This window comes from Primulina huaijiensis, chromosome 14 (genome assembly GCF_012295235.1).
Source record: "Primulina huaijiensis isolate GDHJ02 chromosome 14, ASM1229523v2, whole genome shotgun sequence".
Classification (NCBI taxonomy): Eukaryota; Viridiplantae; Streptophyta; class Magnoliopsida; order Lamiales; family Gesneriaceae; genus Primulina; species Primulina huaijiensis.
Window position 1 is genome coordinate 3,404,056 of NC_133319.1, and position 15,901 is coordinate 3,419,956.

The 15,901-nt window shown below is 34.5% G+C and overlaps 3 protein-coding genes across 3 annotated transcripts; 1 reads left to right on the forward strand and 2 right to left on the reverse strand.

The window, feature by feature from the left end:
- Positions 1–1,459: 1,459 nt before the first annotated feature.
- On the reverse strand, positions 1,460–3,734 carry LOC140957557 (trans-cinnamate 4-monooxygenase-like). Its single transcript, XM_073414870.1, has 3 exons — positions 2,855–3,734; positions 2,448–2,581; positions 1,460–2,305 (listed from the first exon to the last, which is right to left on the reverse strand). The coding sequence occupies exons 1-3, from the start codon at positions 3,637–3,639 to the stop codon at positions 1,707–1,709; spliced, it is 1,518 nt and encodes a 505-aa protein (XP_073270971.1). The 5' UTR covers positions 3,640–3,734; the 3' UTR covers positions 1,460–1,706.
- Positions 3,735–7,885: 4,151 nt separating this feature from the next.
- Positions 7,886–10,638, reverse strand: LOC140957506 (trans-cinnamate 4-monooxygenase-like). The gene is made up of 3 exons (XM_073414801.1): positions 9,694–10,638; positions 9,189–9,322; positions 7,886–8,599 (listed from the first exon to the last, which is right to left on the reverse strand). The coding sequence occupies exons 1-3, from the start codon at positions 10,476–10,478 to the stop codon at positions 8,004–8,006; spliced, it is 1,515 nt and encodes a 504-aa protein (XP_073270902.1). The 5' UTR covers positions 10,479–10,638; the 3' UTR covers positions 7,886–8,003.
- Positions 10,639–12,826: 2,188 nt separating this feature from the next.
- LOC140957178 (serine/threonine-protein phosphatase 7 long form homolog) lies at positions 12,827–14,350 on the forward strand. The gene is made up of 4 exons (XM_073414312.1): positions 12,827–13,402; positions 13,477–13,592; positions 13,678–13,765; positions 13,856–14,350. The coding sequence occupies exons 1-4, from the start codon at positions 12,827–12,829 to the stop codon at positions 14,348–14,350; spliced, it is 1,275 nt and encodes a 424-aa protein (XP_073270413.1).
- Positions 14,351–15,901: the final 1,551 nt, after the last annotated feature.

Genomic DNA, 15,901 nt, shown 5'->3' on the forward strand with positions numbered 1-15,901 from the left:
TTTAGAGAATATGGAGAACTAAATATATAAAAGTAATTAATAGAAAACTCAGAACTTTAATCGAAATTAAATGAAATGATACAAACAATGCAAACATTTAAGATAATGTTATTTACACTCCACTTTTTTAAATACACTTAATAATTTTTTTCTTTACTCTGAAATATCTAATATATCTTCAAATGATTTTTTAAAATATTAATATAAAATACAATGTCTTTTATACATTTTTATTTTATTAAATATACAAAAATATTAAAATCAATTCACAAAAACTCTTACGAGACTTTTCCATGAGTAATTTGTGAGACACATCTTCTACCCAACTCGACTCATGAAAAAATTTGTTTTGTGTCAAAATTATTGTTTTTCACTCAAGATATGAACCGAATCGACTCGTCTAATTTAATATAGATCTGTGATATTGTCTCACTTGAAACTTTTTTTTGTTTTTTGAAAATATCTCGCATGAGATTTATTCAAACTAATTTAGGTAAATTTATTTTTTTCTACATTTATTAATTTTTCGTAAATATGTTGATAAACAGTTTAATTATACTACTAATTTCTAACATTTTTTAAAGTATTATAATACATTATTACAAATTATAAATACTTATATAGTTCATAATTATTGTGTGTGTCATTGTAGATTTATATTTCTCGAATGAATTTATCTTTAGTGAAATAATAAATATTTGTATTATTAACTGTTAATGTAAATTATTACTTTAATTACATATATAAATATATTAATATATTTTTGTTTAATATTATTTAAAAATCAATACATTTACGTAAATATATAAGAAATAATGAGGAATATTATTACTTTTTAAAATTATTTAGTTAATAATATTGATTTCCCCTTGAAATTATAACATTATTAAATATAACACTAATTCATATATTTTTTTAGCATAAATTTTTTGGCGGGAACCAACTATATATATAACAACAATTCTACTTTTATATATATAGATTCAAGTGTATTTGATTAAACACTTGAAATGGTTAATTTTTTTTAAATGTTATTTTGCTAATTATCACTAATAATTAATCTCTCTCTTTTAAAAGTGTGTGGATGAAGTTTTTGAGATATGCTATAAACTCAATGTTATAAAAACTATAAATAAATAAAAAAAATCGTTGGCTAAGATGTTGCACAGCTTATTAAGTTAACTTTAAAAAGTTAATGACTATTTTATTCTTATATGTTTCCTCTGGAAAAAAAATTGGATCACCCGAATTTCCATTTTTAATTATTTATATTTAATATTAATAAAAATAAATCACAAAAAATTTTAAAAAATGATTTTAAAAATTAAAGAATTTCTTTTCGGTTTGGTACAGTTAACTGAGCTAAAAAAACCGAAAAATCCAAAACTTGAATCGAATTAATGTTTCGGTTTTCGGTTAAAACCGAAATTTTCAGTTTTGCTGGCGGTTAACCAAATCATGAACAAACTGGATCAATTTGAGATAATTTAAAGATATCAAAATACATGTATTTCATATGTATTACATATGCACGTGCGTATGTGTCTTATTTGCTGTAATTAACATCGAAGATACGGTTGAAATCTTACGGGAGCGCATACATGCCGATGCAAGACATGTTTTGTTTTTATTTTCGTAAACACACACTACGCACGCATTTAAATATGGCGTGACACAGGGGGGAGACTGGAGAGTAGTAGTTTTCTTCAGGAAGATCGTGGTTTCATCACAATGTTATGGCGGTTCAGAATGCGGGTAGCGAATTGTCCATTATTCTCTGTCATATCAACCTTCGATTGGCCCGGCGGAGGCAAAAGCTCGAAATTTTGAACCAACCTTCCCAAGGTGATCCCAATGACAGCCATCGCCATGAAGATTCCGGGGCAGCTCCTCCTGCCAACCCCGAAGGGGATATATTTGATGTCATTGCCATTGGCTTCCACCTTACTCTCTTCCTCCAAGAATCTCTCGGGCCTGAATTCTTCCGGCTTTTTCCAGTGAGCCGGGTCGTTCGCGAGCCACCAGGCGTTGATGAAGATTCGGCTTCCTCCGGGGATCGTGAAGTCCTTGAGATTAGCATCATGGAGGTTCAGGTGTGGAACCAAACAAGGGACGATCATCCTTAGGCGAAGAGTCTCCTTTATTACTGCCTGGAGATAGGGGAGCTTGAGGGCATGGGCCTCGGTAACCTGCACATCCGGTCCGAGCACCGTGTCGATCTCAGCCCGGAGTTTGGTTTGGATTCGTGGGTTGTTGATTAGTTCTCCGACCGCCCACTCTAGTGCCCATATGGTTGTCTCGATTGCTGCTCGGCAAATCAAAAATAAAATAAAATTCTTGCATCTCTAATTTAATCATAATAATTTCAAACACGTATTAATTAAGGTAAATATAGCACCGTAGAATAGGGACTATTGGGGGAAAAAAAGAGTTGAAATTTTTTATACCAGCAACATTCATGTTCTCTACAATGTAGAGGACATTGTCGTCATTTATCTCTCCCGTATTCTTGGCTTCAAGAATGTGATCGATTCCATACTTCGCACCTTGGGTCTGTGTTGTTCTCGTGCTTAAATTTTTTCTGTTGAATTTATTTCATTTTTTCAAAAAAAGTGTGTCAATTATGAAGTAACTAAGGAAAATTTAATCAAAGAAAGATACTCATAAGGTGAGAAATTTAGACCTATGGCCATGGTGTTTTTAAAAAGAGATAAATATTATATAGTAAGCCGACTGATTCAACAAAATCAGGTTCAGAATTCAAAATAATATTTCTAAGATTTATAGCAAGCTTGGTGATATGATATAACATATATGTAAAGATAAAGAAGATTTTTCCAACTAAAGAACTTACTTCCTCTCATCAACAAAAGAATCCTTGAACAACTTCAACCTCCTCTTTGTAACCTCTTGGCAAATCTTCAAGTAACCTTTCAAGAAAGGCCTTAAAATGGGAACAAAATCACCAAAGTTGTACTCAAGACTCTGCCCCAATATGCTCCTCTCCGCGTTTACAGTCTTCACCCTCACAAACAAAGGATCTTCCTCACCCGCGAACCCTCTACCAAACATTATCTTGTACACGTTATTGTACACCATCAACTCTATCCTATTCCTCAAGACAATCCCTTTCGTCGCCGCTGCCGGGTTCTTCCTCACGTCCTCCACCACCGCGGCCGCCTCCGCTTCCCACTCGTGGCTGTTCTGCTGCACGACCTTGTTGGTGAAAAAGGGCACTGTCACGATCCTCCTCATTTTCCTCCAGTGCTCCCCGTATTCTGTGAAGATCATGTCTTGCCCTTTACCGGTAAAGATGTCGAAAACGATGTTTCTGGACCGGGAGCCGAACTCGATTCCTTTAGTGAGCAAGACTTCTTTTGCCAGCTCTTTCGAGGAGATCACCGCGATCTTCCTTTGGCCCATTCTGAGCAGGAAAACTTCACCGAATTTCTTGGCATAGCTGGTAAAGTCATGGTGGTTGAGGTTGTTGCCAATTTGAAGCCAACTTCCGAATATGGGCAAGGAGAAGGGGCCTGGCGGGCACTTAAAGCTCTTCCTCCGTAGCTTAGAGACTAAAATGGCGAATATTACCGAGACAAAGAGACTCAGAAGGGTATTTTGGAAGATGGAAAGATCCATTTGCGAGAGTCTGTCAACCAGAATCACTGGTGATTTACAGTGGTGCTACTTGGCCACTGATTCGTATGGTTATTTATAGAAACAACCTCGCATTGTTATATGAATTAACACGAATGAAAATTAACAATAAAGCAAGTGAAAATTCGAACCTACTCGCGCAGCCAGAGTAGGATCTGACTTTACCAAAAAGAAGAGCATGAAAGATACAGTGATCCCAAACGTACATCACAATCTCTGACTTAAATTCCCAACAGCATGCCTCATCCCTATTTATTTTAATTATTTAAAACCAAATGCTATCTAGCTTCCCAAAAAAAAAAATTTAATTATATGCTAATTAATTTTGGCAAGTAGGGAAATTGATACACCGAATATATAAATTAAAATTCTTCATATTTAAATAACATATTTTATTTTAAAAATCAATATTGAACTTCAATTACCGGGACCATATATATCGTCAACCACCACTCACCTTAATTAATTTTGTATATTATTTTTTTATATAATATAAATTTTACTCATCAAATAAACTATACACCGCGTACATTACGGCATAATATTCAAGATAATATGGGAGACATATTAATTTATAATTCCAAACAAAAATTTAAATTAAATTTTACGAATCTTCCACAAATAATGTTAAGTCGTTAAAGTCCTAGACATATATAGCTGCGTAGCCTCTCAAATATGGCAAAAACTTGTGTGAGACGGTCTCACGGGTCGTATTTGTGAGACGGGTCTCTTATTTGGGTCATCCATGAAAAAGTATTACTTTTTATGCTAAGAGTATTACTTTTTATTGTGAATATGGGTAGGGTTGACCCGTCTCACAGATTAAAATCCGTGAGACGGTCTCACATGAGACCCACTCCTCAAATATTTCAATATTTAGCAGATCTAATTAATAAGTCGCGGCATCAAAAATCGTGCCGTAAAAGAGAGGAATGGCATGATCCGATCCGCCAAGCATGAACTTAATTGTATGTAAATTTTCAACTTGTACATATAATTAATGCATTAATATGGGATTATCCAAATATTTCTGGATTATAATTTTTTTTAAAAAAAATTATATATAAAGAATAAATATTCATTAACACAAGTCTTTATTTGTTTGAGCACCTTTTTTATTTTTTAATTTTTTTAATAAGCTTATTTTGTGTTTTTATTATTTTAGTTTTAAGGCGATTTTGAACGATCGAGTACTTAAGTTGTGTAGGTGTATATGTAATGCTGATATTAGATGATTGAATGACATTGATTTATAATATGTGTGATAAAAAAAATTATAGATATGTATTTTATGTGGTGGGATTAATTATATGATGTTTGATATATAATTTAAGTTTGGATTGAGGAATTAGAAATTATTCTTTCAATTACTGGAATATAATTATTTATTATTTATTAAATGGCTTCATAATTATTTTACTAGCTTCAACCAGTTAGGAATGCGTCTTTTTTTTTAAATTGTTCTCATACGTGCGATCTATGTGCGTGTTTCTCCGTGTGCAGTGTGTGTGCATGAATCGTGTGTGTTTCTCCGTGTGCAGTGTGTGTGCGTGAATTGTGAGTGTTTCTCCCTGTGCAGTGTTTGTGCGTGAACAAGGTGTGTGTTTCTGCATGTGCAATGTGTGTGCATGGACAGTGTGTGTGTGTTTCTGCCTGTGCAGTGTGCGTGCGTGCACAGTATGCGCATTGGGTGTGGTATGTATGTGTGTGGGAGCAGAGATGTAAATGATCCAAATCAAACCAAACAGTATTGGGCTTGAGCTTGGCTCGTTTAAAATTGTTTGATGTTCGAGCTCGGCTCGAGCACGGTTTGTATTGAAATTACTAAGCTCGAGAAAAGTTTGATCTCGGTTCGTTAAAAGCTCGTTTATCATGTTAATCAAGTCCGGCTCGAGCTTGATTCATTAATAGCTCGTTTATCATGTTTAACAACCGTGGCTTGAGCTCGACTCGTTTTCGAGCTCGTAAAGCATATAATCGAGCTCGAGTTTGAGTTTGATTCGAGCTTATTAAAAATTAAATCTATCTATGAACTAATTTTAAATCAAACATAACAATAAAAATTCATTCATAAATAACCAAAACGATAAAATAACAATTAAAAAAAAACAAACTCATTATATTATTGAGCATCCCAAAATAATACATCTAACATCCAAATAACAAATATTCGTCATACGCTGATATCATCATATAAATAACATTGCAATAATTTCACTCTTTTAATACTCCATTCGCATTGTTCCAAATAAATTTCATTTTTTAATCAATATAAATTCATCATATTCAATTTAATATAATATTTTAGGATAATAATTTGTAAAAGTTACTCAATGTGTATGACTTGGTGATGTAAATTTTTTGGGGAAAAAAGAATAAGTTCGTGTATTTCTATTAATTTATTATGTTTTAAATAACATTTTAGTATAATGATATGTAAGTAAAATAAAAAATATAATTGTGACTATGTGGTGTAAATTCATTTTTTTCAACTATGTTTTGTATTCAATTCCTTCCATTGAAATTAGTAATAATATTTTTATTTTTCAACTCAACAAATGATCCAAGTTCTAGCTACGAGCCACCTAAACGAGTCGAGCTCGATCTAGAGCTTACGAGCCACCTAAACAAGCCGAACTCGATCTCGAGCTCGAGAGCCTATTATTGAACATGTTTGTGAGCTCACGAATCAAATATCTTTAGGCTTGAGTTTGGTTTGATTAAATTTTCGAGCTCGAAATCGAGCTTGAGATTGACTTGATATTGTCTCCGTGTGCATGAGTGAGCTTTATCCAGAAAAGGATCGAAATGGTAAGAAGCCCAAAGTAGATAATAACATGGACCAATAAAAGAAGAAAGCAAAACAATGGCCCAACTTAAACAAGCCCCAAAACAAAAACAAAAGAAGGGAGACATTTTTAGGTTGTGCCGAATGATTTTAAATTAATGGAATGTAAAAAAAAATTTAGAGAAATAATACAATAAGCTTCAAATCAATTTTTTTCATGTTTATATGATATTTTATTTTAATTAGAATGAATTTTAAGTTCACTCAATAATGTTGTCATTTGAAATCCGTTCTATTTTATGGAACTAATATGTAAATAAGTAGTGTATAGATTTAAAATGTAATCTGTTGTTTTCCTGTTAATCATAAAATACAATCGAAATCTATGGATTTAATGATACGAAATGACAATTTTCAAGAAAATTTATTTAAGTGAGGTGATTTCTAGATAATAAATGGCCCATTTCATCCTCCTGACAAATGGTCTGTGGTGGGCTGTCCAGAATTTCCGGTCTTTTTTTGGGCCGAGAACAGTCCCAATTTGATCCAAATCAAATTCCAACTCCAATTCAAGTTGGCTTTTTAGAATGTTCAATTTTAAAATGAGAAATCGCTACTCTCAAGAGCATGGAAAATAGACCACGAATATCGACTCTCCTCCAGTTAAAAATATACATTTTTAGTGCAAAAAAACATTATTCTATTGAAGAATATATAAATATAAAAAATGCACTAGTCCTAACACAATATATAATGGTGTTAAATATCTATAGAGTAGTAAAAATAGAGTTAATTACATATTGTTTACGATAATTGATTATTTGTTCATCTCTTACTATATGATTTTATAGTATTTTCACTTGTTGCAAGATAATAGCATATACTATTTGCTATTACAATCGGACTCCATTAATAAATTCTAAATTAAATTAATTATATTATTTATTAGGTTATTCCACTATCATATGTAATTTTCAATTTTATGGTAATTGATTATTCATCTATGCAACCCCACTTTGTAGCTAATTAATAAAAGAGAGTAATTCGATTTTATTGTGTGACAAACCATGTATTGAATAAAATAATTAATTGTTTCACTTACTATATATTTTAATATTTTAACAATGTCACCTAATATATATTTCATCATTTATTAGAAATATATTATGAAAATTTATTTAATTGTTAATATAACTTATCTCTCAATATGAAAATTATATACTGGCTATTCAAAATTGCTTTTCCATATATCTCCCTGTAATATTTCTCATACTCTACACATATAATGAGTCTGTCTTTCATCTACATTTTTATAAGAATAAATATAGATAATCGTGTTAGAAATAATGACAAAATTAGTTTTAGAAATAATGACAAAGTAGCATAATATATTAAAGGGGTTAAAAAGAAAAGGAAAGAAGAAAAACACGAAGAAGAGGATTTGTGAAGAATATACAGATCACCCAATGACGCACGAGATAGAAACATTACAAAACATGATTTTGATGAATCCAAAACTCAGTCCAATTACACTATTATTCAAATTGATTAAACATTATTAAGATATTGGCTTCAAAACAATGGTGGAATGATTCAAAATACGTAAACTGAATTGGCCACCGCACTCGGCGGTGTCGATCTTGGACTGCCCTCGAGGAGGCAACAGCTCGAAATTCTGCACCAGTCCCCCCAAAGTGATGCCAAGAATAGGCAATGCCAGAATGATTCCAGGACAGCTCCTCCTGCCAACCCCGAATGGCAGGTACCGAAAATCATTGCCATTGGTATCGACTTTAGACTCCTCTTCCAAAAATCTTTCAGGCCTGAATTCTTCGGGGTTTTTCCAGTGGTCAGGGTTGTTAGCCAGCCACCAAGCATTCACCAAGATCTTGCTTTCGGCTGGAATGTCGTAGCCGCTTAGCTTGGCATCATGGAGGTTCATGTGAGGTACTAAAAGAGGAATGGCCATTCTGAGGCGGAGCGTTTCTTTGACAACTGCTTGAAGGTATGGTAGTTTGTTGATTTCGGGCTCCGTAACTGGTACTCCCGGGCCAAGCACGGTGTCTATCTCATTCCGAAGCTTTTTCTGGATTTCTGGGTGGTTCACTAATTCAGCAATGCCCCATTCTATTGACCAAAGTGTTGTTTCAATTGCTGTTCAAGGAAAAAAAAATGCTTTAGATTTGGCTTTGATCGTGAACGATGACTTTTGTCGAGTCAGTCAATCTCTTAAGAGTTCCGAGTTTTTGAAATAATTTATTTCTATTAAATCTTGGTCTGAGAAAAAGTTTTAATTATATCTTTTAAGAGCTATTTCCCCTCAGTAAATCGAAAATTTGTGTTAAAAGTATATTTAACTTTCAATATTATCCTTCTATATCCTTGTGCTCTTTAAGTTGAAGTTGGGCCCAAGTTTGGTGATCTACAATTGAAGTCCTCGAGTGAATGTAACCAGACATATAGACTATAGTTCGTGGGGTTACTTAAAACCACTAGTTTATTGGTAAGTACATTTAATTACAGACCAGGACATATTTGAGCCTTGAAATTGTCTTTGGGTCATTGTCATTTATTCAAATAATTATGAATCGATCAAGATCCCCACTCCCCATTTCCATATTTATCAAAAACACAATCTGGAATCATCAAAGAATCATTTATACCAGAAGAAATTTGGTTTCAAAAATGGAAAATTTACCTGCAATAAGAACGGAAAAACGGGACAAATAAAGCAAAAACTCACCTGCAACGTTGATGTTCTCAACAATGTAAAGGACATTATCTTCATTGATTTCTCCTTTTTCTTGGGCTTCGATGATGTGATCAATGGCGCATTTTAGGCCATCATTGTCTGTAGCCTTCGTGCTCGCAAGCTTTCTATAACATGAAACTCTAGCTATTAGGCTATTTCCTCCAGAATAAGATGTGTAATGACCCTATTTCTTGATGACGCTAAAGCTTGAACGGATAGATGATTAGTAGGTATGAGTAGTCCCTAAAAAATCATGTTTTCCTTCTTAAAAATGATTAGTAGGTATGAGTAGTCCCTAAAAAATCATGTTTTCTTTCTTAAAAATTGAATCTTTTGAGGTAAAACTGTAGAGTATCCTAAAAATCAAGGGTGTTTCGACCCCACCAAATTTTTTTGGAAAACCCCACCTTTCAGAAAACGGAAAAGGATGGACCAAAAGAAGTAAAGTTAGAGCAATGATTGGGATAAAAAAAACAAGGCGGAAAAAAAAACTTACTTTCTCTCATCAACAAAATAGTCCTTGAATAATTGTAATCTTTTGTCTTTAACCTCCTGGCAGACCTTGAGATACCCTCTCAAAAATGGCCTCAAAATGGGAATGAAATCCCCGTAATTATAGTCAAAGCTCTGCGCCAATCTGCTCCTCTCCCCATTCAGAGCCTTGAGTTTATTGAACAATGGATCCTCTTCACTGTCAAACCTTCTATCGAACATGATCCGAAACATATTGTTGTACATCATTAACTGCAGTCTCCTCCGGAGAACGATCCCATTCGTGGAAGCTTCGGGATTCTTCTTCACGTCCTCCACCACGGCGGCCACCTCCGCCTCCCATCCGCGGCGGTTACGCTGCACAACTTTGTTGGTGAAGAACGGCACCGTCATGATCCGCCTCATCTTCCGCCAATGCTCGCCGTACACCGTGAAGACCATGTCCTGACCTTTCCCGGTGAATATGTCGAACACGACGTTGCGCGTGCGGGACCCGAACTCCACTCCTTGAGTGTGGAGGACCTCTTTGGAGAGGTCGGGGGAGGATACGACGACGAGGTTGCGCTGTCCCATACGGAGTAGAAATATCTCGCCGAATTTCTTGGCGTAGTCCGCGAGGTTGCGGTGGTTCAGATCATCTCCGACTTGCAGCCAATTTCCGAAGATTGGGACGGGGATGGGCCCCGGGGGGAGCTTGAATTTCTTGCCTCGTAGTTTGGAAATGACTGTGCCGGTGACTATGGCGAGGAAGAGGCCGAGAAGGGTCTTCTCGAGGAGGAGAAGATCCATGACTGGAAGCAGCTTATCTGGGTAGTGGTGGGGTTTCACGGCGGAGGATGGCTGAGTTGTCCAGTTTGGTGGTGGAAAGTAGAGATTTATAGAATGGCTGGACAGGGTTTGACGGCGTCAAAGTTAACGGCTGTATGTTCAAAATAAGGGAATTGACGCCGTCAAAGATACAGACGGTGATTCAGAGGTGAATAACCGTGAATTTATGTTTAGGAAAGGATTGGGGGTAGGTAAGCGGGTTTGGTATGGCCGTAAAGTCGCATTTAATTATACTTTCTTTTTTGGGTGAAGACGTGAAGTAATCTTTTTTATTATTCTTTTAAATTTAACAAATTGGTTGTTAATTATTATAAATATCTAGATTTATTGATTGATTGATTGATTGATTCATCTATCGATGTTTGAATTCCAATTTTCAAGAATTAAAATATTTTATTTTGATGTGTAAGAACTTCTCCAATCAATTATATAATATATTTTATTTTCACATAAATTAAGAATATTATTGAGAAAAAAAGTATAAAGACTAATTTTTTAATAAACTTTTATTAATGATATTAAGAAACGAAAATCAAATACATTTACACACATTAAATAATGGTATATTAATAAAATGGTTCATTAAATATGAGAAAGTATAATGTATATTTAAACGTAGTGGAATAGAATTGAGATGTGTAGAATATTTTTTTAGTATTATTACTTTTTATATATTCTCACGATCTTCTAGTGCAATAAACAAGTTGAATAATCAGTACATAAAAAATCCAACTTAACTTAGTGAACCAAAACTTCTTAATATCAGCATTTTATAAATCAGTAAACAATAAAACAAATGAAATATTGAAAAAAAATAAAAATTGCATGAAGACTTGTTCATGAAAGTTATGTCTCCGTTTCTTTTATTTTCAGAATAATTTTACGAAAAAGTTTTCATAATTACAGAGATTTCAACTAACCATTTCAGTGAGACTTACCAACTATCTTACTGAAACTTTTAATATGCAAATTAAACATTTTGAATAAAATCTGCACAGAAATACTTTTTCTGTCAATTACAAAACTCACATAATAAATAATAAATATTTAAAGAACTTTTGAGTAAAAAATTTTAACTCGTGATCTTTAGAGTAAATCGGATCGGACTTGAAGTGTGCTCTTAATAATGTATCAGTAGACCTTGAATCTAATATAACAGATGTATACAATTAAACAAAGTGTATAGAGAGGACCACGTTTCTTGAATTCGGCCTTTTATTCAGAGATTGCATTGTTCATGTTTGAATGATTATAATTCAATCGTACGGAGGTCGTAACACAATTAATACTTGATGCATGTGCCATTTGTCTTTTTCTCGAAATGAAATATGCCAATAAATATATGGATTGCTGATATAAAATGATCATAATAAGTTGTGTTTATATCCAAAACATTATCTTAATCATGAAAACTGATGATTGAGTTTGTCCAGATAAAAAAAAGTTAAGAGATCAACTGATACCAAGATTCAATAAGACTATAATATATCAAGTCAAATGCATTATCGGCTTCTTATACCTAAAATCTATAGACATGTAGAGATGTCTTCTGAGATAATTGCAAGTGATCTTTTGAAAAATGCTTATACTGATTTTTAGATTTTTTTTTCCTTTAAAAGTATAGCATACTGATCAGAGTTTTTTTTAAAAATAATTTAAATTTAAAAAATTATTTCAAAAATAATTTTAAAAAAAAAAAGTTGGACGCAAATACCTCAATCCGTACTCTGTAAGCGCGGATGCTACTAACGTGGAACAGCGTCCATGCTTACAGAGCACGGAGCTGCGCCACGATGGAGCGTCCGCGCTTAGCAAGCGCGGAGACTCTCCTACGTGGACCAGCGTCCGCGCTCTGGTCCATGTAGCAAGCGCGGACGCTCCACCGTGGCGCAGCTCCGTGCTCTGGTCCATGCATGCAGGGTCCGTGCTTCGTATATTATAATTTTTTTTTGTTGAGATTATCACCTTCCACATGGCGCTGCTCCATTCGACCGCCTCTTATCTGTTGGATTCCTTCTTCTTTCCTTCTCTTTTCTTTCCCGTCTCATTTTTGCATTTTCAGATTCTCCTTTACGCTCTGAAAAATTTTTGAGACGAAGTTGAGAAGATCTACAACATATTTCAGAATGGCAGATAATCGAAATCCAGAAGATCCCAGTGTCCTCTATTTACAAGCGACACATATGTCATCAAAAGTTTCTTCGTTGACCGTCGATGATATTGTGAAAGTGAAGAGGTCAGACAATTTGATTTGGAAGTTATATACTGATAATTACTTACACAATCGTGTACTGGTATATTTAAATCATATGGGTTTTTATGGAGTTTTAGAATGTGGCTCTCAAGTGTATGATAATCATTTGATTACTGCTCTTGTTGAACGTTGGCGACGCGAAACACACACGTTTCATTTTACATGTGGTGAAGCAACAGTCACGTTACAAGATGTTTCAATAATTTGGGGGCTAACAATTGATGGAGAAGCAGTAACTGGAGTAGATGTGTCACATAAAGTTGAGAAATGGCAACACATATGTTTGGATATGTTGGGATTTTTGCCAGCATCAAAACATTTGAAAGGTGGTCATCTTTCTATGACTGCACTATACGATTATTGTATGTCTAACCTTGTTAATGATGATACTTCAGAAGTAGATGTTGTGAAATTTACTCGTTGTGTTGCGCTAATGATTATTGGAGGAATAATGTTCCCTGACTATCAAGGAGGGTCTGCTAGGCTAATATTTTTGCAACTGCTACGGGATTTTGATAACGTGAAGTCTTATAGTTGGGGTAGTGCAGTTTTAGTATTTCTTTATCGTGAATTGTGTAATGCGTCACTTATAGAGAAGACTACAATTGTCGGACCTTTATATATCATGCAGGTATCTTTAATGTGATGTGATTATGTAACACAATTTTTTTGTTAAATTTTTTGAACTATTTTTATTATTATAAGCAACTATGGGCATGGAGCAGGATTAAATGTGTTAACCCCGATCGAGATGGGTTAACATTAGTTGTACCTCCCGTTGATCCGGATGCTATTATTCCAGTTTCTCCATATGGTGCACGGTAATTTTTAATAATTATTGTGATAATATCATATATATATCTTGTATATTATATTGATATGTAATATTTTTTTTTATAAATGTAGGTGGAATGTTGGATTTAATTACACGCATGCGCCAACACATTCTGTAAGAATTATAAGAGATTCTCTAGATCGTATGAATAATAATGAGGTATTATAGAATTTCAATATTTATTAGTGATTAAATTCAGACTATTTTGATTTGAATAAATGAATAATTATTTTTAACTTTTTTTTACAGTTTAATTGGATCGTTTATCAGAAGAATGACATAGATGTGAAGACTATTATTGATTCATACGACAACAAAATACGGCGATGTGTTTGTCCCTTTATATGCTTTGACATCGTGGAGATGCATCGTCCTAATCGGGTCATGCGACAATTTCGAAGACGGCAATCAATTCCAGGGTCTGCCGTCGACAATGACGATATGCATAATATCACGAGAATAGGACATCGAAACACCGATTGGCGAGATTATCATAGAAATTCAATTGAGCTGTGGAATAATAGGCTGAGATATGTTTCTAAAGGGGTGCGACACGGGAGATCGATGCAAACTGACGAAGACTACTTCCAATGGTATAATCGAATCACTGTGCGCACCATATCACCTGAAGTTACTGTCGTTGGTTTTCAACCACATCAGTACAATACTTTTGTTGGACAAATTAATGTTGAACAAAATTTCAGTACGCCTTCTCCTTTTTCGCATCACACCGAAATGCAATAATAAAAACATACACATCAACTCATAATTAAACCATATCGAAATACAATAATAAAAACATACACATAAACGAAAGAGAATGATGCCAACGTAACTTCCACAAACTGCGTGTGCTATCCTCGATACGGTACTCACGCCTGACAACTCTGACTGAATAATCCTTCACAGATGCAATAAGATCATTCTTATCTTTAAATAACATATTAACGCATAATTCACCCTTATCCAGATTGTAATAGCTTGATTGCACTTCAGAAGGTACATCGACAGAATCAGCAGGTTCTTCCCCAAAAAATTTGTTGAAAAAAGATGGCATTTCAGAAGTGTTTGAAAGAAATGGTACGGGTCTGCCTCTGTAATATGTCACGCGGTGGTTGTCGAGATGATGTCCCCTCATCAGGATTTGTAAAAGTATTCACTTCATCATCAACATTCACATCTTCTTCTTCAGACTCGCTGTATGACATATCGGGTTCAGAGTCAGTCCTACAAATATCATCATTATTGGCCTGATCCGGACAACGAGCACTCGTATGTGATGTTGGATTCGGCCAATATGGAGCATTAATTTGTTCCGACGAGACATTGATATATTGATCCCAAGACCCACTTACATCATCGAAACTCATATTACCGAGCCCTTCAGTAACCTGTGGAACATAAGATTCTTGCTCCTGGAAACCACCATATGTAGACGTACCGGGTTGGTTATAGAAACCTGAATCGGATTCATGTGGAACATATGATTCAGGATCACCAAATCCAACATCATGCTCAATTGAATTTGCTTCCACGTACAGATGCAAAATATGCATATTGTCACAATGCATTACAAACTGTAAAGCATCGTCATCAACGAGATTGACTTGAATTTCATGCCAAAATGCTCTCTCCATGAATGAATACTTTGTTGACATCTTTAGAGAAAAATTCGCTGGATCAATTGCTAACATTTTATGCACAACTTCAGCTAACTCCATCAAATTAATAGATCGTAACACTCGTATCGTCTAACAAATGTAATAATATATTCAACTGATCCATTATCGCTAACTATATGACCACCAAAATATAAGAGTACGTCGATGTTAGACATTGCTAACAAAATTTGAAAGAAAATTTACGAGAAAATTGATAACTCATTCGTTGCATTTCTTATCAATTATATAGGAGAAAAAACGCGAAAATTATTAAGATTTACAATATTATAGTTCACGTGCTAATTCATCTTCAGCTTTCACATGAAATGTCGGAGATAAGATAAAAAGCTGAAATGGTCAGAGATAAGAGGCGGTCGAATGGAGCAGCGCCATGTGAAAAGTGATAATCTCAACAGCCGATAAAAATCGATAAAGATTAAAAAAAAATTATAATATACAGGGTCCGTGCTTACGAAGCACGGACCCCGTAAGCACGGACCCTGCATACAGACGCTCCACCGTGGCGCAGCTCCGTGCTCTGTAAGCACGGACGCTGTTCCACGTTAGCAGCGTCCGCGTTTACAGAGCACGGATTCAAGTATTTGCGTCCAACTTTTTTTTTGAAATAATTTTT

What these genes read in the sequence shown, in the direction of transcription:
- LOC140957178 (XM_073414312.1), top strand. Translation starts at nt 12,827, where the DNA reads ATGGGTTTTTATGGAGTTTTAGAATGTGGCTCTCAAGTGTATGATAAT. An exon ending in GACCTTTATATATCATGCAG is followed by an intron (nt 13,403 to 13,476) that starts GTATCTTTAATG and finishes TATTATTATAAG; the next exon opens with CAACTATGGGCATGGAGCAG. An exon ending in ATCGTATGAATAATAATGAG is followed by an intron (nt 13,766 to 13,855) that starts GTATTATAGAAT and finishes TTTTTTTTACAG; the next exon opens with TTTAATTGGATCGTTTATCA.
- LOC140957557 (XM_073414870.1), bottom strand. Translation starts at nt 3,639, where the DNA reads ATGGATCTTTCCATCTTCCAAAATACCCTTCTGAGTCTCTTTGTCTCG. An exon ending in TCTTTTGTTGATGAGAGGAA is followed by an intron (nt 2,582 to 2,854) that starts GTAAGTTCTTTA and finishes TAAATTCAACAG; the next exon opens with AAAAAATTTAAGCACGAGAA. An exon ending in AGAGAACATGAATGTTGCTG is followed by an intron (nt 2,306 to 2,447) that starts GTATAAAAAATT and finishes TTTGCCGAGCAG; the next exon opens with CAATCGAGACAACCATATGG.
- LOC140957506 (XM_073414801.1), bottom strand. Translation starts at nt 10,478, where the DNA reads ATGGATCTTCTCCTCCTCGAGAAGACCCTTCTCGGCCTCTTCCTCGCC. An exon ending in TATTTTGTTGATGAGAGAAA is followed by an intron (nt 9,323 to 9,693) that starts GTAAGTTTTTTT and finishes TTCATGTTATAG; the next exon opens with AAAGCTTGCGAGCACGAAGG. An exon ending in TGAGAACATCAACGTTGCAG is followed by an intron (nt 8,600 to 9,188) that starts GTGAGTTTTTGC and finishes TTCCTTGAACAG; the next exon opens with CAATTGAAACAACACTTTGG.